The 22,194-nt window shown below is 41.8% G+C and overlaps 1 protein-coding gene across 7 annotated transcripts in view; it reads left to right on the forward strand.

The window, feature by feature from the left end:
* Gckiii (Germinal centre kinase III) overlaps positions 1 to 22,194 on the forward strand; it is a 113,789-nt gene that overhangs the window by 79,472 nt on the left and 12,123 nt on the right. For 4 of the 7 annotated variants that reach the window (XM_072011391.1, XM_072011394.1, XM_072011390.1 and 1 more), the window contains one exon: positions 15,527 to 15,751. In XM_072011391.1, coding sequence (XP_071867492.1) covers positions 15,527 to 15,751 — 225 coding nt within the window. Of the gene's footprint in view, positions 1 to 3,782; positions 4,251 to 14,974; positions 15,056 to 15,526; positions 15,752 to 22,194 lie in introns of those variants that run through there. The other 3 variants (XM_072011388.1, XM_072011389.1, XM_072011392.1) reach the window with 3 other exon arrangements.

The raw sequence follows: 22,194 nt of genomic DNA on the forward strand, positions 1-22,194 counted from the left end.
TTGGGAACAATGCGAAAGTAATTAGATACCGGGTTATCGAACCCGCCATCTGTCCCTTCCAAGGAGGCAGTTTAACGAGAAGTTCAAAGTCGTTTCCTGGCAAGGATTCCGCGTCCTGGGCTACGTGAATTCATTTAAACTTTCAATTTATCGGTTTGTGCTTCGGCACGGAATTGTTTGTTGCCCGGTTTGTATCACGGAACGTTCGTTAAAGTGTTTAACAGAGAACTTTCAACCGGCGGAAGCTGATTCGGGCCCTTGTTCCTCGCTACGAATGCCTTTCGCGCTCTATAAGTAACGTCAAGATGAAAGATGCTTCGAATACTTTGCGCAATTTACGCGCCACATTGCGTAACTTTACAGACGCCGGGCAATTAGATACGTTGAAGCACCTGCGTCGCGTTCTGCACCGTGCCTGATCACGATCGCTCCTTTTCTACTGCGAAACGCGTTTAAATTGATCGACAGTAGGTAATTACGTAAAAACCGATCTCGAGAAAAAAAAAAAGTTTCTAGGAACCGTAACAAATGACGCGATTGGCCGCGATTGTAAAACTGAAAAAAGAGGGCGCAACGACCGCAAACGCTTCTTTTCTCTTCGATCCCGGAGATTATCTTCGGGCCCGAGTTAATCGCTTGCTCGGCTCGGTGATTTAGAGCCGTGGCAAGCGTCGATAGTGCAGCGAACTCGATCTTCTACGCACGCTTCCGCCGGAAGCTGCCACCCTGAAAATTATTCGAGCATGGCCGATCGGTTGCGTGATCACGAATGACGTGACGCGTCTATTCTCTCGTCTCGATCGATGAGCCTCGATCGAACAATCTCTCCTTCGTTCCTTCCTCTCTCCGCATGGCCAATGCAATTTAGGTTAATTCTCGAACGTTGCGAGCCTGCTTGCTGCGTTTCCACTCTCGTGATTAATCATCCCATCTTTCTTTCGTCTTTCTTTTTTCTTTTCTTTATTTTTTTTTTCCTCGATACCTCTTTCTTATTACAATAAAAATTTTCCCTGTCAACCAGACGCATAGATAGCGCCACGATATTTCATCGATCTTTTCTCCTTTTTGTGCGTCACCTTTTTGGCTCCTTTACGATCTTCGGGATCATTACTCGGACAATCTACGAAGCAGATCGGCAGTAGACGACGTTGATAGATCGAGAACGCCGTCGACTCATTATGCTGAATATTCATCAAGGCGAAACCTCTTTGCTCGGTGAATTTAAATCGAGTCGGCCAATAGGGTGGAGAGCGGGAGGTAAAAGATCGAGAAACCAATTCGTGACTTACTCGTGAAATGATTCGTGGCAGATCGGCAATACCGATCTTGACCCGTTCGATGAAAGATCCTCGCCATTTTTAGGCGACCGCTCTCTCTTTTTTCCTGGCCGTGTTCGCCGGTCTCTCGACGATCGATATTCCGTTCATGTGCCAGTGCAAACAGAAATCCAATCTGATCGTACTCTGCGCCGAATCTTTGCCCCTACCTGACCCAGATTATTATCTCCATGGGTGTTCCTATTTTTATTCGGTTGGCTATGTTGCGTTTGGCACTGAACTTGCATCGTTTTAATTAAATATCAGCCACTTCTGTGGCCCGGAATCCGATTGATCAGCAAAAATACTCTGCACGCTCTTACGGCTCTTCAATGATCCTCGCTCGAAAATAGCGTGCACTACCACCAGGAAATAAGCTTTCGAAACGCGATGGTCACAGGTTAATCGAAATTACTACAGTTTTTCAGACGTACAATATTATCATTACGAACGTGAAACATTATTATACGAATGAATATTATATTATCGAATCAGAGCGATTTAAACTGTTTTATATTTATACCAGAGAATTTCCTATCTCACGTGAAAACTTTAACACTTTGAGGTCGCTTTACTACTACGTGTTACGTTCAGTCGAATACTCGAAGGACTACTACCAGGAATAGTAGCTGAATCTGTTTGAAGCAGCGTATCGCAGACCTTTTACGTTAACGATGCAAATGAAATTTTGCGCACGGATTTACGATCGAATATCGTAGTTCATAAAACGACGATAGAAGCGGCGATACGTTCCGATTTTCATCTAAAAGCTAGTAAAATGTAGGATGTCTGGAAGTCGGCGAGCTTTGAGCCGTGCATAAATCTCTTTCTTTTATACGAAACAGAACGAGCCGCTCTTTTCTTCGCCTTTGTCTAACTTCTGACCTCGATAACTCATAGAAAGAAGACAAAAGAACGACGACGTAGCTATTACTCGGTGTCAGGAACCAGAAGGTGAAAGAAACGAGTCTCGAGATAGAATCACGAACAAGAGAAAATTCGAAAGAAACGCTACGAGAACAGCCGATTTGCCGAATAGATAGCTGCTCTAATTTTCCTCTTACTTTGATGTCCAACAAATGGAAGTAGTCTTTGATATCGTTGAAAGCAACGTCCGCGCTACAAGTTGTGCTTGGCGACTCAAAGATCCCATGATTAAAGACGAACATTACGAAAACGTAGAGTCCATTGGTGATTGAATCAGGATCTCTTAAAATGTTCGATGTTTCTCACTCTTTTAACCGTCTTTCGTGTCATCTTCTTACGACGAACGAGCTTACGCAAGTCATTTGTTTCTTCAGAATCGAATATCAATCGGGTACTTGCCCAACGAGATTCAAAAATTGAACGAACAACGATGTTGACCAGTTTGACTCATGAGAGGCTCGTATACGTATACATACATAATCTACATATTTAATAACGATTTACATAATCAATGACGCTTGGTCATTTGTTCCATTTATAATACTACATACGTGTGTATACGTTTTCTTGCAATTGGAAAGTTTTGTAGGACACGAGGGACGTGTTTCTTCATCCAGAAAAACGTTTGTATCGAAAAGCATTAAAATACGAATGTCGAAAGTCGTTCCATCTGCGTATGTAGATTTAATGAAAATCTTGAAACAACGATTCCAGAGAGATAGCCGTGTCTCTCTGTGCAACGTTCGATTCGAATAAGAATTGAAAGGCAACAAATTCTTTGTGTTCTCTCGCCACGGATCATGACTCGTACGATAGTATCAGTGAAAAATACGAAATCGCTACGACGATGTTAGTAAAAATAGATAAACCGATATCGGCGACAATCTGGGTCAACCGAGAATGAGATTGATCAGGCGAAACCACGACAGAATCGAAATTCAACGCACGACATATCAATAGGACTGCTCTCGGCTTATAGATCGAGTCCAATCCAGGGTGAACAACCGAGAGAATCGCGTTCGAGGCGGCTTCGATTCGATTAAAATCGCGTGACTACTGTTCCAGCGAATCCCATGCGAATCGCGTATGCTCCTACACGCTCGTTTCTCTTACTTTGCTTTTTGGGTCGTCCAAATACGATAGAATGGTAATCTCCGATTATCTTACGCTGTGTCGTAACTCGTCGTTCTGGAATTCCGTGAATTCCTTCGAAATCTACGTTTCCTCGAATTAACGCTACAACTACCGATCTCTAACTAGCCGAAAGCTTGAAAAAACTTCAAATATTCGAATTTCGTAGAAAAAGAGAAAACGTTATTCCACGTTTTCCACTTCTGTTTTAACGCGAATCGCGATTTTTAGCGTAGCCTGTGTATAATCGTATTTCCTTCTGAGTAAAAATCAACGTTAATTTTGTCAAAAACGTTCTACGCTTTTTGATAATTCACACGGAGGAAAATTTGAAACCGGTCGTTCGTTTCAATTGGTTTGTGGTAGTTGTAGCGTTAGAGAAATACTGGAAGAAGGTCAAAATATCCGCAGAAAAGTGGCGAACGGAGCGTGCCAGGGGAGAATAAGATCTCAAATGCGCAGCGAGGCAACGAAGAAATTGTGCAGGCAGCCGTCGGGAACAGCTGGCATCACGGAATGTTGACCTAGTGATCGAACCTCGAGTGTGTGCTGATTTGACATAACTGCGACGAAAAGTACGGATGAAAAATGCGAAACGGTGGTCAGCCACAGCAGACGGCGGTAATGACGCCGCCGCATTTGAACGGTTCCGCGCAATTCGTTTCCGGCGGTTACGTCGGCTACGTACCGCGCCAGTCCTGGGGGCAGTTTCAAGGACCCCAACATCCCAGGAATACGGCCAGACCTCTGTCACATCCACCGCCGCCGCCCTCCAGAAGGGAAAGCCAAAGACCCTCTGGCAACGGATCCGCCAACCCTAAGAGTACGTCTCTTCCGCATTGCAAACCTGGAACGCACAGGAGTACCACACCTTCGGTGAGTTCAGACAGGATCCTTTATTCTCTCCAGACAGATCCTTCTACAAAAGGGGAGAAATATTTCTCGATTTCTTTCGTATCTTTCCTTTCGTTTCCCTTTTTTTTTTTTTTTTTTTGGAACATCGTGAAAGATGACGAATCGATTTGTGATATTTGAGAGCACGTGTGTGGATCAGGCGATAAGAATTTTTCCATGTCTCATTGATCCATTTTTATTATCCATTTTTATTGATTTGTACATTGCGACGATGCGATCGTTCGATCCTTTAACAGTCTGCTAAAATTACGAATTCCAGTTAGGGAAACAATTGTATACGTAAAACGATAGATATGATAAAGAATATACAAAAACATGTTTTGCGAGTTGCCTTTGAAACAGAATGTTGAAGCACGCGATACACAATCGTTGTAGCCCGGGTAATAATATCTTGTATGGTTTCTAATTTTCCATTAGCGACAAGTCATGTTCAGTTTGCGGGCAATAACTCGGAAATGCGAAATCATCGAAATATCGAACTGTACGAAATTTGGCCGGTGTTTTCAGCGTATGAGTGTATTTGCGTATTTGCGTTGGTAATCACACCGGAACAAAGTCTCTGCGTAGACGAAAGTTTGTTATTATACGAAGGCAGTAAGCGAAGCACGCTTTTTCGCTCGTTTTATCGCACGTTTATTCGACTTGCGAAGAGACAGATAGTCCTCGCGTGAAATATCCGTACGATTCACACTCGGGACAATCTGTTAATGGGATTAAGTAAGTTCGTTAATGCAATTGCTTATAGTATCCTTATAGTATCGATTTTACTCGGTTCAGAGTTTTCGTAATTAGTGCAGCGAAATTGTTGCGAAATATGTTTAAATTGAAGAGCTGTATTAGGAACCGATTTGTCATTCTCAGGTAGTGTCAGATGGTTTACATTCGACTGGTTTTAGTTACCGTGAACCGATCGGTCACGACGAGAATAAATATGTAGAAGACAAGCAGCAGAGAAAGAGAAAGGCATGGAAGCGAAGCATGAATCTTCTTATGCGCTGCGGGTATCTAGAAAAGCGCAGCGTGGAATACCATACGAGGCTCAAAAGCATTCGTGAAGGAATGTCACAAAATCTACCTGGTGTTTTGCTCGTATTCGACGTTCCTTTGTCTGCAGTTTAACACAGCGACCGATACATCGATGACGTACTACGTGGTGGCCAATTCTACTGTGACCAAAGGATTATATTTATTTATTTACTTTACACAATTCTCGCCTATTGACTCAGAACAAACTTCCAGCTTTACATTTTACGTTTACTTTTCACACTTTCGCCCTCTTCCTTCATCTTCCTGCGTCCACGCCTTTATTCGTATCATATACATTTCGCTTGTAGAATATTTTCAAATTTCAACCTTTTGCATGTAACATAAGCTTATGGTATTACATCGAACCTTCCTTCGCTTCTCTCTCTCCCTCTCTTTCTTTGTCATACTGTTCTTTTTCCTATTCGATTCCTTCCCTACGTTCAATATTTTGCTTTCCGCCCCTCGTTGCCTTCTCTTTCTTTACCATTTGCCCTTAACCCCTTTGTCCCGCCCTTTCTTGACGAAAGGATTATATATCAGTCTTACATGTTTAGAATCATGGACACGCGCGATACAAAACATAGAAAACGCGTTAGCCGGACAGACTCGATGGCGAGAGAGCAGTTTTCTTCGTTTTGCTTAACCCCAACCTCAAAGTCCCGTAGGCAACCTGAGACACGACGAGATGCTAGAAAGTGGTCTCGGTGTCGCGTTTCAAGCAATTCGATCGAACGCTTCGGAGATGGACTGCCACTGAGAATGGAAAAGAGAAGAATCGGTGCCGGAGTATGTAATTTGTGGTCGAGCGAAAACCGATATCGTCTGACTCGTTCTTTTGATTGCGTTTAAAAAGAAAAACGCCAGGCATTTCGAACGGAGATATTTAAAAATGAAAGGATAGAAATTGTTTCTTGACTTGGTCGTTTAAACGGTTATTTAATTATGATCGTTATGAAACATTATCTATACCGAGGCTGGTTTCTTTTTATTCATTTACGCGTCTCGTCGAGAGTAATTGGAAAACTAGGCTCCAACAAAGAAAGGATATCGACAAAAGAACGCCTTATAGAAATTATCCCGGTGCAGCGAGGAAATACCGGTGTAACAGGATTCTCGAGGACCGTAAGATATCTTGGAGGCTGTGTGCTCCTTTTTTCTTCCCCCTTTCGTACGAGATCAGCCGAGGCCAGTACAAGGTCGACTCTCCACTCCTTTCCTTCGTTTATGTGTCTCCAAAAAGTTTATTTCGGACGACGATGGACCGTGAACCATGTAAACTCTGCGTCATCCGAATTCCACGGATGTTTTCCGCCTGTTTAAAAAACAAACTGGCGCAACTTCACTCTCGAATTTGTCAATTTCTAATTTCCACGATCCATCCGTTAAAAGGAAATACACCCGACCATCCATTAAAAGGAAACGTTCGTTTTAACATTCAGAACCATTAACGTTATAGATAACGATTCACGCGCCACGTAAAACTTCGATTTGTTCGACTTATATACGTGCGGATGTTTCTTCGAGATATTTCTTCGATTTCAATCTGCTGCGTGTGATTGTTGCATCGCATTGTATACCTCATTGTCCATATCGTATCGGTGTTCGTACGCCGGCATACATAAATAAACAGCCACGGGTGTGCATCGTACGTAAGTTTGTTGCGAGTAGTATCGTTCTAAGCTAACCGAGGCGCGTGCGCTGCATTGGAAAACACGCTGAACTTGTATTCCGTTAGATTCTCGAGGTTTGTATTTAAACACGTCCACGGGGCAAATATTCGTCTAGCGCTGTTCATAGCGCGTGCTGCCTCCTTCTTCTGGTATTAATATCCCGATGTTTTATTGTTTCTTCATATTTATGCGTTAACCGCGTAGCCAGAGAAACAGTTATCCGTTACGTAATATTCCAGCGTGTCGCTTCTTCCAAGCGCGAGTTTAAAACACGGATCTGGAAACGCGGCCTGTTCTCTTTGGAGAAAGAATCCAGGCTTCGAGAATCTTGATGCCAGGCTGATAAAGTTAGGAATCGAATTACGAGCGACTGACGCAGCTTTCAAGATAATTAGGGGATAACGTAATAATCGTGGAGGCAACTCGTTTAGGAGAACACGAAGTTCAAGGGTTGTATCACGGGCGTCACGCCGTTCCTACGAATTCAAGCGAATTTACCTGGAAAAAATTGCTGTCTTCGTAAATTTCAACGCACCTTTCCATCCTTCGTGCTATATATTCGAATATTTGAAATTTCTCGTATCTTTCTTGTCGTTCGAACAAAGTTAGAAAACGCGCTTTATAAAAACTTTGCAAACTGTTTTACTTATTTGTCCCGACCGCTTTCCGGTTGAACTGAACTACCGAACAGCGACCGCAAACTATTAGGAAACTTCAATTTCGTGCTCCTTTTTGCAGGACGCGTTCAGCTTTCCGCTCCGTTAAAATAAAAAAATACACTAGATTTCGATATTGAAGGATATTAACCAAGGCGGATAGCGCGTCCAACGAGAAACGTCCTTTCCCGTGGAATTAGAAACGTGTAGCAACGTTACGCCTTTTAATGCGCGTTTTGATCCCGTTAGTAGAGCGAGAAGCCAAGGTTTATCTCCTTAGGCAAACACACCGCTGCTAAAGCCACGTTTTCCTGGCGATTTTCGTTTATTTCACAGCGGACGAAGCGCACGCGATTCGTTTCAGCGTGTAAAGAAGCCGGCTGAAGACGAGACGGGCCGGCTCGCGCGCGTTCCACAGCCACGCTCGGAATCACTTGGTCGGGCCCTGAAGTGCCGTTTAAGCTTTAATTTCAGCTGCCTCTCGCGCGATAAATTACTCTCGCAACAAACGAGGTCGAACGACACATGGCGCTAACGCGCGCTCGTTGAACTACTTTCGAACGTTGAAGTTCACCGAGCCGAGGCTCGTCCACGATGTTTCCCGCGCCGGCGCCGACCATTCCTCACGATCGTAAATTGAATTTTTATGGAAATGCCGTTGTAACGGCGCGCCAACGTCACAGAATCTTGTACAATTACCTAACGACCCCGTTAGAAGATCATGCTGGTCCACTTCTGCCCGATGCTTCGTGGAATTAACGCGAATTCTTCCTCCTCGCGATACAAACAGGCTTCTCCTCTATTCCAATTCGATCGTAGCTTCCAAGAACGCGTCTATTTACAGCGCTGCAAAAGATCTAACCAGCTTTTCCCGATACTTTAACGAATCAAAAGGGAGAAAAAGAAATCGATCGACGAAGTTGGAACAAGGACGCGATTAAAAATACGTCTTGTGTCACGTGGAGCGCTACACCGATGTCTGCATAGGTACGGAACCGATCTCCTGGGGCCGTTACTTTCTCCTCGCTAAGTTAAAGGTCGCTGGTCCCTCCGTTTCCATTCAACTGGACTATATTATTACGTCTTGTTTCACGGGTCGATGATCGCGTAACACTTTGCGAAAACACCACCGAACGTAACGTCGAATGTTTTTCATGACTTTCGCTGCGAAATTACAGGCTACGAATTCCATTCTATTCGCCCGACTCGCACGATAATGTCGTTCGTTAACTACTAGCTATCGAAAATTGATCACGTTTGCTATGTTCGATACGTTTTTAGTACAAGCAAAACCACTGTGACATTCGTAAGATTTCCAATGTACGTCGGAAGAAAAGGTATGCGACAGTATGTCATGTCAATACTCGTCATAGAAGCCTTTGATATTTATATCGTAAGTGTTATGCGAAATAATTTGCAACTTTGTTAACGAGACACGACTATCGTAATTATATCGACGATATTTGAAACCATCCAGAAAATGTATAAGGAAATTACAGGATACTAGTTGACAAATTAGTACACAGTATAAATATATAGAGTGGTGTTAAACGTAAGAATTAGTAGAAGACTCAAACTCACAAATATTTTATTTGTGTCACGAATTATTGACTGTTCCAATATTTCGATGATCTCTACGATGTGTATGCTTTCAAGGAAAATCTTGTAATTTTTATACACATTTCCGGATTTGTTTCGAGCTTCACCAATACAGTCGCGATGATCGAACTTTATAACGGTGCTAACAAGATATCAAAATGCTTCGTACACCATATGCCGTTGTTTAAATTCGATAGTGGCATAACTTACAAAATTTGAAATTTTTTTTTATGGAATACGCGGGTTATATCGTCTCTATTTCCTATTTTTATTTTGTCGTAGAACTGAATATTTAATTTAAAAAATGTAAATTTTTAGATCTTCTTCTCGGATATTTACACTTTTTAAATTGTACCGTTATTAACGCCAAACAACGACGTAATATATCTATAAAAGTGTTCGAATACTTCAATTTCGTGAGCTCGAGAAAACGCTGACTTTCAGCTCGAACTCCATTCGTTTCTTCCGTATCTGAGATCTGGTTACACACTGTAATCCCGCGGCGCCAGATTTTGTTTGCTCGTTCTATTATTGCCGATGTTGACTCTGCTGATTGACCCTAGAACGCTTGTGTCGGGCCCAAATACAGAGCGTTAGCTCGTTGCCACCGCTTGCTTCGCTATCATCTTGAGCATAAATTTCGACCAGTTACTGGTGTGTGCTAGTCGAGCGAAGAACAACCGGTATCGGGTAATTCTGAATTTCCGCTCTTCCGGAAATATACAACTTGGTATTGAAACAAAAGAAAAAAGACGATTTCGCGTTCCTAAAGACAAATTCCGTGGAAGCCGCGAGTCGACAAGCATGATAAATCCGCGTTACTGAAATAGACACGTAATGTTGCGAAAATGTTGAGTAGCGTAAGGAAGTTGGCACGCTCCGATGAACAAATTCGAGGATAGATGTGCTTGTTTTGACTCGATTTAGCTTTCAGACCCGACGTCGACGCGACACCAATCGAGGCACGTGTCGTCTTACTATCCGTAGCTCTTTTCTCCTTAATTAACTTCGTTATCTTATTTAACCTAAATACTGCTACATTTCTCGCTTTTATAAATACATTTTTTAGTAGAACATTCTGTGTATATAAAGTAGTGCCGACCAAACTGTGACTCTTCTAGATTCTTACTTGACCTAAATACTACGATACTATTCACTGGTGTAAGAAAATTTCTTACTGAAATATTTTGCGCGTATAAAACAACCACGTCCAGAGTGTCGTTTTTTTATTTTTTCTATCTAATTTCGGGAATACGACTCTTAAAAATATCTGATAATCGATATACCTGAAAAACCGTGGTCGTCGGCAGTATATAATCTAATTCTAATTCCATCATCGACTTCGTACAGAAAACAAACTTTTAGTCGAAGCATTGTAGGTCACCGTACATGGTAGTGATTTTATACAATGAGCGCTTTGAAAACATTGATTGCTGGACGGCGGTATCGCTCTGTCAATTATATAACATCGAGCAAGCATAACTGGGCTGGCAGCGATGCGAAGCGTAACACACGACCCTTTTAACACGAGGTTGCCGGATAATTCTGTTTCGGGGCGGGTAACTTGCCCATCAGAATTCCGGTTAGTCTCACGGAGACCAGAGCGCAACACAGAATCAGTTCCAACTTAGGTACAACGGACGTCAACGTCCGCGTGCCAACTTCTCGCTAATTGTCTGACCACGCGCCGCTATAATTCACCGTCTGTGACGCGTCTCGTTCGCAAGATTCTCATCAGTTTCGGCTATTTGTAGCGTAGATTAATTTCCTTACAATTTCTTTGAACTCACGTCGATACGATATTTACTATATTATTATGTATACACGATTTAGCGATCATTCGTCAGTTCAATATTTTTATTACTAGAGCGGCGCAAAAGTATTAACGAATGAACTGTTACACGATATTTAGTATATTATTATGTATACATGATTTAGCGATCATTCGTCAGTTCAATATTTTTATTACTAGAGCGGCGCAAAAGTATTAACGAATGAACTGTTACACGATATTTAGTATATTATTATGTATACATGATTTAGCAATCATTCGTCAGTTCAATACTTTTATTACTAGAGCGGCGCAAAAGTATTAACGAATGAACTATTGCACGATATTTAGTATATTATTATGTATACATGATTTAGCGATCATTCGTCAGTCCAATATTTTTATTACTAGAGCGGCGCAAAAGTATTAACGAATGAACTGTTACACGATATTTTGAATAACAGAATTAATTTTCCCGATCTAATGCAAATGAACATTCTTTAACATTCTTTCTCGTGCCTTCGGACAATCGTTCTTATTCTACGCGCCTATTCGCAAATCGGGATTCTGATAACGCATCCGCGTTTTAACGATATAATAGGCAAAAGTAAATGGAATTGCTTCAACAAATCGTTGAATTTATTTTCATACTGGTTACTTGAACATTCTGTGGGAAGACAGGTAACGTGTTTTGTCTTTCGAACGAGGACAAGTCTAAAGTCCGATAATTTATCAATCACCTTTTTATTAAATTCCCTTTTGAACTTCTCTGGAAAGATATTCGCATCAAAAATGAAGAATACAGGTATGGAATAAATTATTCCTCTTTCTTCCTCTCTGCGTTATATCGAACTATACCCTTTTAAACACGCTGCAACATCAAAGTCAGAGAAGACAAGAAAATCGTACTCGTCACCTTTTCCCTCTGTTTTTGAATTAAGAACAAGCAGAATCCTTCCGATAAGCTAATCTCGGATAGAACTCGGTTCTCCGTCCATCCTTTAATTATACGGTTATCAGGCGGCGCCATCGAGCTAGGATCCCGAGAAAACCAAGAAGAACCGGTACGGTAGAGTTCTCCCTGGCGCACGATGCTGCTCTTCAGCTTCCCTTGTCGGTACTTTAACCACCTACGTGCCGGCTCTCCGTACCGCTGACACTCGCTAATTATAATTTGTGTCGTAAGTTTCATGCAGTACGCTCGGCAAGCAGGCGGGAAAAAGGGCTAAGATGTGACCGCCTGCCTCTCGACTCCATCGCATAGCTTACGCCACACGAACAAGCGCAGCTTCTCCCTCTCTTTCTCTCTTCCTCTTTTTGCCGCTCGTGTTCCTGGCTCTTGTCGCCCATGGTACCGACCTGCACGCGATTTTCTTTCCTTCTCCACTGTATTCCGCTGTTTTTCATCTTTCCTCTTGGCACTGAGAAACACGAGTAGCAGCCGGCTCTAATCGCCGTAACGACAGTGGTTTACCCCGGGTGAAAGAGGGCAAGAAATCGAGGCCGCTTGAACTTTGTCGGAACGATTTGTTCTCTTTCTTTTCTTTTTTTTTTTTTTTTTTCCTCCAAGCCTCGCCTTCCTCCTCCACCATCCTCGTTTCTAGCCTATTCGTTCGTCCTTTTTCTTACGAAGTTCGCCAGGAAGTTCCTCTTCCTACTTTCGTCCCTGTTTTCGATGCGATTGATTTTGTTGCGAGACGTTCGTTCGCGGAAAACGTGATTGGAAAAGCAAGTCGCGAGATAGGGCGCACCAGGAAGGACGTTAAGTAAAAACGTCGGATCAGCGAGCCTTGGAAAGTTCTCTTACGATAGCGTCCTGTGGCGCGGAATCGCGTGTGCCGAAATTAATATACGACGAGAGATGGTTACGCGCAGATTATTTTCAAAGCCGTGGAACGAGAAGAATTTCGTCGTGCCGCGAGATGAAAGCGGCGATAAACAAACGCACGCGCTCCTCTATTTTTCTACCCCTTTTCAGAATCCGCTCACGCCGCGGTGTGTTTGCAAGGCGCGCGCGTGGAAAGTCACGTAGATAAAAAGCTCGCGTCGGAGAGGCCAGATTGAAGATAGAAAGGGACGTACGGGATGGACGTCGAGGGAGGAAAAGCCGCGACAGACGGCCATGGTAAAATGCAGAAAATCTGCTTTGCAAATTTTCTCGTACACGGCCGCAATCGCCCAGCGTTCGAGTACGTTTCAACGCCTCGATGAATTTACGGAATATCGATTTTATTCCCGCGCTTTTAACCTTCTCCTTCTCGTCCAACGGCCCGTAACTTTCTTCCGATATCGCGATGCTCGTTAATTATTTTGTCTGCGAACGGTTCTCCCGTTAAAACGATAGGATTATTGGCAGAAAAACCGCACGATTCATCCTCAATCGTCCGATATATCTTTGAAGCTCGTGCTGTTATTAGCAGATTCGTTGAGTATCTGATTACTCTGAAAGTATCCGGCAGAACAAAGAATTATCCCGATGTGTCAAATAACGTAACACATAAAAAGGTAATCCGCGAAACGACAGGTATATCATAGATAAATCGCATCGATCATCGTGTCAACGTTTCTTCGTGATATTGTGATGCTCGTTAATTATTTTGCCTGCCAAGCGTTCTTCCCGTAAAGTGGCAGATTTATTGACAGAAAAATAACACCGACCAGTGTTTCTTCACGATATCGTGAATCATTCTATAATCTTTGAGTTTGTGTGTGTGTGTGTGTGTTACTAGCCGATCCGTTGAGTATGTGATTACTATGAAAATATTCGGCAGAAGAAAAAAATAACCGGATATATATTAAAAGTAACAGAACATGATAAAAAGTAAGCTATGATACGGTAGATGTATTATAGAAAAATCACATCGATCATCAAGGTGTCAAGGTTTCTTCGTAATATCATGAATCACTCTACTACTACTACTACTACTACTACTACTACTACTACTATTACTGTTACTAGCCGACCCGTTGAGTACCTAGGTACTCGATAAGCACCCGAGAGAATAAAAGTTACTCTGGGTCGTTCTACTCGTATATTTTGCTCGTATTATTAGTCATATTACTATCGCTGGTAATATAAAGATACTTCTATAAAAATACTTCGATTTCTGTCGTACGTGCACTCGTTTCAAACACAATGATTCATATAAAACAAATTCAATAGAAATACCAGTTTCGTAATAAAGAAAAACCTACGAATGATTCATTTCACATAGATTGAAAGGATGGCTCATCGATTCTCATCCTCGCGTTACGCTGTCGAATAGCAAAAAGTAAGATCGTATGTGATACTAATTCAACGATCAAGATATCTATAGAAGATTACGCGTCAAATCGAATCAACGGATTATGTATTTAGTCAATCGATATGTGGTATACACATTTCTCTGCTATCTACTGTGACATCGCGTGTCATCAGTTAGAAAGGAGCCAAGGAGAACTGCATTTCTCACCGACACGTAACCGCATTCTTTAGCAATCGAAGGACGTATGGTTAAAGAAAGTCGCACGTGGATCTTCTCTGTGAATCTTTAATCCTCGAGGGAACGACGTTCGACGTAATTTTATCCCCAGACGACTCGACGTCTCCTATGTCGTAGAATTTTAACACCTCGTAACGTGAAACAACGTGAAGAATTTTATAGGCGACTTCCTCTAAAGTATTCGCGTTTTGTCTTTTTTTAATACTATAATGCAGTGTGATGTAAAGATCGTTACGTCGTAAATTTGCATATGAGTAGCTCGGTTCTTCGTGACTTTTAGTGCACTGTATAATTTTCTAATTACGTAGTTATGACACGAATGATGAGTACAAGGCTAGGCTATTCGACCACTGTAGCTCGCCAGAGTATTTCGACGCTCGTAGAAACCTTCTACGAATACATTATTCGTTGTAACGAGATCCAACTGTCAAGATTCTATCGACAAAGTTGAAAGCCAATCAGAGAATCATTTCGGTGGTTTAATTTCATCTCTACGATGATCAAAAGAACTCCCTCGAGGTGCGAAGCGTTTCGAAATTCCACTCACCGCTTCCATAACGATGTAAGATACACAAAATTCAAATCTTTATTCCAAATTTATTAAAACATCCCCATTTATTCGCCAAGTAACATGGAAATCGTAAAGTCTTAAAAGAAACAAACTTATCATATTTCGCTTGTATGATTTTCAAAGGCGCGAGCTCGAATCAAAGTAACGTTACTTCGCCAGCGAATATGACGGCGCGCTAGCCGATTTCTTTTAATTCGTTAAAACTTTCGCCGCCGTATCGTCCCGGAATTTCGAGGAGTTTGCCAAAACGCGAGGTATTAGCGATTGCAAGTCGTTGCGAAATTTGCTAAAAGTACCGCAATCGCAAAGCCAGACCTCCGTAAAGTCTGTTAGAACTTTCACTATTACGGTGTCCCGATCCTCCGCGAAATTTGTTAAAAAGCCGCGCCCTGCTAAACTTTGTTAAATCCTTCGTTCTAGCGAATTCTCCAATTAAGCGAGACAATGTTATTTCTGTTGCAGAAGGTGGACCCCGAGCTGATATTCACGAAACAAGAACGAATTGGGAAGGGTAGTTTCGGTGAGGTGTTCAAAGGCATCGACAATAGGACCCAGCAGGTTGTTGCCATCAAGATCATCGATCTCGAAGAGGCAGAGGATGAGATCGAAGATATACAGCAGGAGATCATGGTGCTGTCACAGTGTGACAGTCCATACGTCACCAAGTATTACGGGTCCTATCTCAAGGTAAGCTCCTCGTCTTTTAATCCCTTCGAATTCTCAATGGAACATTCCTTTCGTGAATTATCTTCTCGTATTAAATGATATCGTTTCATTAGCTACTTACGACACGACAGACCTAGAAAATAATTCACCTCCAAACCAATAATTGACAATTTTTCCAACTAACTAGCTCAAACAAATGAGTATCGTTCTTGGAGCAAACCGACGATATTAACTGTAACGTATCATTACAAATTTTTATTTCCGCATGGATAAACGTATAGCGGTTCGACACACGTGTCTCGTGATTGAAAAAAAAAAAAAAAAAGGAGAAAGAGAACGCGACGCAGAGCTGTTTTACATAGGTACTTTGGTTAATCGGAGTCTGTTGATGCGCGTGCACCGGAGAACAAATTACCGTGATCAGGTTCACGTGTGTGTCGAACGTAAAAAGAGCTTGTAACCGGTGAATTGCGGGTTACCATGGACGAAAAATCCACCACGAGCCACGCCTTTCTGCCACCGTTCCGATTCGATGAATTTTCACAATATTTTCGGAGGTGTAACGAGAAAGAACCCCTTTTTGGTGGGTTACGCTATTACGGACACTCGACCAACACGCCCCCCATCATTTTTCATACGCGAAGAATGGCAAGGGCTTGACGGTCGGTTAACCATCGCTTCCGGCTGGACAGTGTCGCATAGACTCTTCCGCTTCCTGCGGCCGCTTCACCGTGCTCGGTCGAAAGCATCGCGGAATAAAATTGCATCCAGTGACACGGTTCTAACGTTACACCGTGTTCCTTTATTTGTACCTTAAATCCAGTTCTACGATTTCTCTCGACAAAATTCCGGGTACGAAAATATCTCGAGACAGATGGAAATTCAATTTCCGTGAATTCTTACGCGAACGACGAAATGCAAGTTCGACAGGGAACCTGCGCACGATTTATCGCCGTATGAGCTCTACACATTGTACCGTTTATTGGTCGATGCAATAAGCGCAGCGAACTTAATCGCACCGTGTCGCGATCTGCGTGGCGAGAATCTTACGAAACGCAAGATTTCACGGTCCATTAAGTTTCTTCGATAAATAAAAATCAGCGTACACGCGTATAGAAATGGTTGAATAACTTTCGTCGGTTTATGACTTCCTGAGCAATAAAGGGGCATCGTGTTACTTGGAGAAGACGGAAGTTTCATAAAGCATGAGAATTTTTTTTATAAACAATTACGCAGCGAAAAGCTGGGACCTTCTTTGGATTTATATTGGATGCATAGTAGTTTAGTTTTCAACTTTAACGTTGCAATTATATCAAAAGAGTTATTCGTCGAGTTGTACGTGGAATTTCTTCGAACGGATGATGTAAAATAACAAAATTAATTTCGCGACTGAAAAAAGAAAAAAGAATTTAATTTCTTGAAACTGTCGGACGGTAGCAAGAATCGATATCTGCAGTCTAAGCGCTGTTCGTTCGAAGATCTTATCTCGTTACCGTGGGCATATTTCTACCGAACTGCGGACAATCGGATGGGTAATTAACGATTGCTAATGACCGTTTTACGCGGTCATTAAGGAAAGTTCCTTCCCTCCAAGAGCTTAATATCGGACATCGCTTCATTTCATAGGTAATCATCTTAATTTTCCGCTCCTCGAACCCGGAAACGAGCAGAACCCCCACCCCTCCCTCTAATCTGCTTCCTCGTTTCCCGATCTTCTAGTGGGAAATCGACTTGTAAACTTGTTTCTACCGTTGTCTTGCAATTAACGTTCCCGTTTCGTCTCTAGAATGCTGAATAATGATCGTCTTGGTTCGCTCTTCATTGTCGTCAAGAGCGCGATCTTAATCGTTCTTACGTCATTCTAATGCATCTAAATTACGCGTATCATCGAGGGTCGATGCTTGAGATTAGACTCTTAATACGTAGAACTTTCCTTGGCCTATTAATCAACGTGATTAAATTCTCGTATGATAGAAAGCAAATGTCGGGTATTACATGTTAGTATATTTTAACGTGAAATATCGTAGCTTATGCGAAAATCGGTGAATAAAATGATCGCCTGGACCAGCGGTTCTTAACATTTTCTTTGCCACGGATTTCGTTTAAACGATATTTTGTTGTCCCGGTCCTCCGGAACTTGATTCAAAATTTAAATCGGCAATGTGCCAAATATGTATAATTAAAACACACATCCACCGCTTATTGACGATCTTGTTGGAAAGAAGAGAGTAAATAAATATATATATATTCAGATGAGATGAATATATACATACTGAACATTTTTATTCGAGTAACAAAATAGTAACTTGCGTGTGTGAGAACTTTTTGTATGATTCCACGGACCATAGGTTAAGAACTGCTGGCCTAGATTAGAAATAATCTACGTCCATATATGTCACAGACATGTAAATGCATTATAATACAGTTAAAAGGGATATGCATAGTTACAATAGCTTTAAGCACACGGATGAATGGAGTTCTTTTAGAAATTTATCTTATAGACGTTATCCGATGAACTGATTTTGTTAATCTTTTATTATCACAAAGAGCGTACACGCATGATATTTTATCTAAAACGAATTGGCGAAGTTATATGCGAGTGAATATGAGCGACAAATTAATTAACCAAAATTATTGGAAATTGACACAGTTGCCGTACCAACAGTGCTGATAAAAAATTTCTAACGAAGCTTTCACAAAATCTGCGCTTCATTCTATATTCCTACGCTATGTTCCCCTTATAAACATTTAAATAAGCTGATAAAACGAATCAATTCTTCACCTCGCAAAGCTGTATCCCCTTTAAAAGCGTATTATACGAAGAAGGGAATTTCTCGCCATTCGTACAGATTGCAGATAGGAATTTCCATCTCTAATCCTATAATAATCGAAACCAGCGACCAATCTCTCTTTCCCAGCGCGAATCTGGCATTTTACAGTTTGCCAATCGCCGAGCGAAATAAGACGCGTTAGACGGAGGATCCCGTAGGATTGTCAAGTATCAGGGAAAGATTACGGCGTTACGTCAGACGCTAGGTATGTCTCCGATAATATCGATCTTTCTCCTTTTTACCTTTCTTTTCTCTCTCTCTCTCTTTTTTTTTCAAATTGCTCAGCGTGTCGCGGTAATAACGGCGTTAAACCGATCCTCGTTCCGTGTGTCGCGTACGATTATATCCCACGGCACGCGGCTATTGTGCCGCCATTAATCACAGCCGCGCACACAAAAGGATCCTCCATCCTCCGCAATCTCATTCTCGATACCTATTCTCCATCGATGCCACGGAAAGAGATGCGAGAGCTCGAACAAAAGCACGGCCTCTTCCGCAGATTTCTTCACGCTCGCCTACGAGATTTCATTTTCCACTGTCCCCCACTTTCGCTCGTTCGCACCAAAAGATGCTCCCTTTCCAATTTTTTCTTATCTTCTACCTTCCTTTTTTCTTCTTCTTCTTCTTCTTCTTTCCACCCTTTCAACCCGCTAAGGGTATATAGAGAATTGATGACACATTCGCTATAATTGTTGACCAAAGAAGCAAGTATGCGTGGCGCCTACGTGGACATATACATCACCGTTTTCATAGTATATAGTAATTATAGTATCGTAGTATAAGTATTAGCACGCTTATGAAATCTTAGTTTTCTCGCTGGTGACGCCTTTCCATCACATCATATTTCACGTTTATACGATGACGTTAAGTATGCTATAATCTTGATGCAGAATTCAAAAAAGGTTGTGTTATATTGATTTTGTTTGTAGTTATTTAACGTCGACTAACGTGTATATTTACCTGTGGTAGATTTTAAAGCAGGAAATTTAGAGTTGTTCACGTTGCTCGCCATGACGATTACAAGTAAACGGGTGTTTATGCAAATTTATATTTTTATGCATATGATTGAAAAGATTGAACCGACTTAATTAATCTCGAGTTTTACTAACTACGATTTAAATCAGAAAATTGTGGAAACTGATACGTATCAGATACTATAGTTTACCACGTTAGTGTAATTATTTCTAATAATTTCAACAAATGTTTACTTTTATTATATCGCTTGCTTGTATGAATACAGGTTACGCAGGTGTCGTAATATTTATGAACAGGATTGTACGAGTCTGATGTTATCGTATAATGGATGTGTCTGTACCTCTCTGGATCTCTTTTCTCCATTACTCGATCTTGCTCGGTTTAGAGGCTGTTAGTAACTCATTCATGCGATATTTATTTCGTACCGACCGTGGGCAAGACGCGCTACGTAATTCAATTAAAACTTAAGATCATCTCGTAATCTTTAAAATTACTTTCCTGCAGAATGTTTTACGGGCACTCGTGCACAAATGGAATTATTTAGCTGTTTATATCAAACGATAATAAATGGACCAGGTACATTTATATATTCTTGGGAAATTTTAATTCGCAAAAATGTACAGGATATACATTATATACGAAGATACAGAAATTGTCCTAAGTAAAATCCAAATACTCGTAGCACTTAGAGGACGAAAATTATTTTCATTCCGATTTCGTTTTGTTCATAAAAAACATGGATTTGCATAAACATTCGCGTGTCATTGATAACGTGTACGAAATCGATCGCTGTACCTCGCGAATTATATTCACAATGTGGAGAACTGCAGATCATGGACGAGTTAGTAGCTCGTACTTTTTACACGTTTTACGCGTCGATCAAACTGATAAACGACAGTTGTCATTCTACAAATCTGCTTCTCGTTTCTTGCTCTCTCCAGCTGGATACATTTTTCATCTAGATTTTCCTCTCGAAGACCACCTCGCCAATATCGATTTCAAGCATCTCCATCAGTCTAATGGACTAAGGGTTAATTCAGGTAGCCGTGTGGGCGAGGTGAAGAAAGGCAGCAGCTAAATGAAAGGCAGTATTTTTCCCCAGTTTACGGGCGTAGCCGTGAGTTTTTCTCGTTGCCGAGCCGTGACGCGTCCCGTCTGGTTTCGAAATCGCAAACGAGACTGGGAGAGAGAGCGAGAGAGACTTGGGATGCAGCATTTTCCACAGGCTCGTGAGAAAAACGCTCGAGAGACATATTTCGACGCTATAGGCATGTCGAGGCGAGCAATAACAGTCATCATACTTCGGCGACACTCCTTTAACGTTTCTCAATCCGGATGCATCGAGGTTGATGAGGGGCGTCTCGTCGTGATTTTCTTCCTTGCCTCTTTTTCCATCGCTTCTCTCCTCCTTTCTCTCTCTTTTTTGTCTCGTCGGATTATTATTGTCCTCCAGCGGCTGTGTGTTGGTTCGGTCTGTGAATGCTGTTCAGCATTATTCTCGTCTTTTCGGGGAGTCGTTATTTAATGCGTTCTCGCGTTCCTTCCCCGCGAGCAATTGCAAAACGGCGCGGATTAACAATCAAGGATTTTTCGAGTTCTCCTACCCTCGGTTATTCGATTTAATTGTTCCCGCTTCGTACTGCTGTAGCTCGGGTTCTCCCTCTTCTCTACTACAATTCTCTGCCTTTCCTTGGAAAATAATTCATTGCTCCCCTAGTCGGGAAATTCATTTTTCTGTGTCTTGTAATCGACTGGAAGGGAATGCTGCGGCAAGTTCACGCGATTCGTACATCGAGACAGCATCCAGGCGTCGAGGATCCTGCTGCTGCATTCCCCGCTGGCGCCTTTCTTCTCCATTATGCTCGGTTCATTGTTTCTCGAACAAAAGCCGATTCTCCGTGGCGCGTACTTACGCTAGGCTCAGACTGCGACGAGCATCTCAGATTTTATGAATGAATAAATCTAATTGGACGCTTATTACGCGGCCGTTCAGCCTCGAACGGTAAATTGCCGGCCTTTCAACCAAATTACGAACCGCTCGTCCTTGCGTTCTTTTTTTTTTAAATTGTCGATCGTCTCGTTCTTACGCTCGTTTAAGAAATGTATCGTTTCGCTTCTGTCCTCCTCTGTTCGCTCCGTTTTCCGTTTCAAGCAGAATTTTATGCAGAGGATGGCATATGTGGGTTAAGCGGATAATCGATAAGGATAACGGTCAGTTGCTTCCTTTTAAAAGTGGGATTTGCTATATACGTCAGAAACGTATTTAACCGATACGTTTTAATTAATTAAATACACGCTCACTGTAGCACGTCTACGCACCTATCATCGGACGCTATAATCTTCATATTTACGTGTACGTAAAACAATTAGAAATTTCATTAGAACTACAACGAGACACAACTATTACATTCAATATATATCAAACTCGAAACTTTAAACAGTCTAGTAATATGTACAGGAGTTACGAGTTACGTAAACATGTATCTAGGAAGAAAATTAGCGACATAAATAACCATCTGAAGCACATGATATGTTTTAAATACGATACCACCGACGATACTCGGTGTATGCCTATTTATTACTTCAAAACACGATGTTGATCAATTTGACTTCTGAGAAACTGAATTATGGACGAGAGTAGAGTTCCGGAAAAAGGCT

This window comes from Bombus fervidus, chromosome 10 (genome assembly GCF_041682495.2).
Source record: "Bombus fervidus isolate BK054 chromosome 10, iyBomFerv1, whole genome shotgun sequence".
In the NCBI taxonomy this organism is placed as follows: domain Eukaryota; kingdom Metazoa; phylum Arthropoda; class Insecta; order Hymenoptera; family Apidae; genus Bombus; species Bombus fervidus.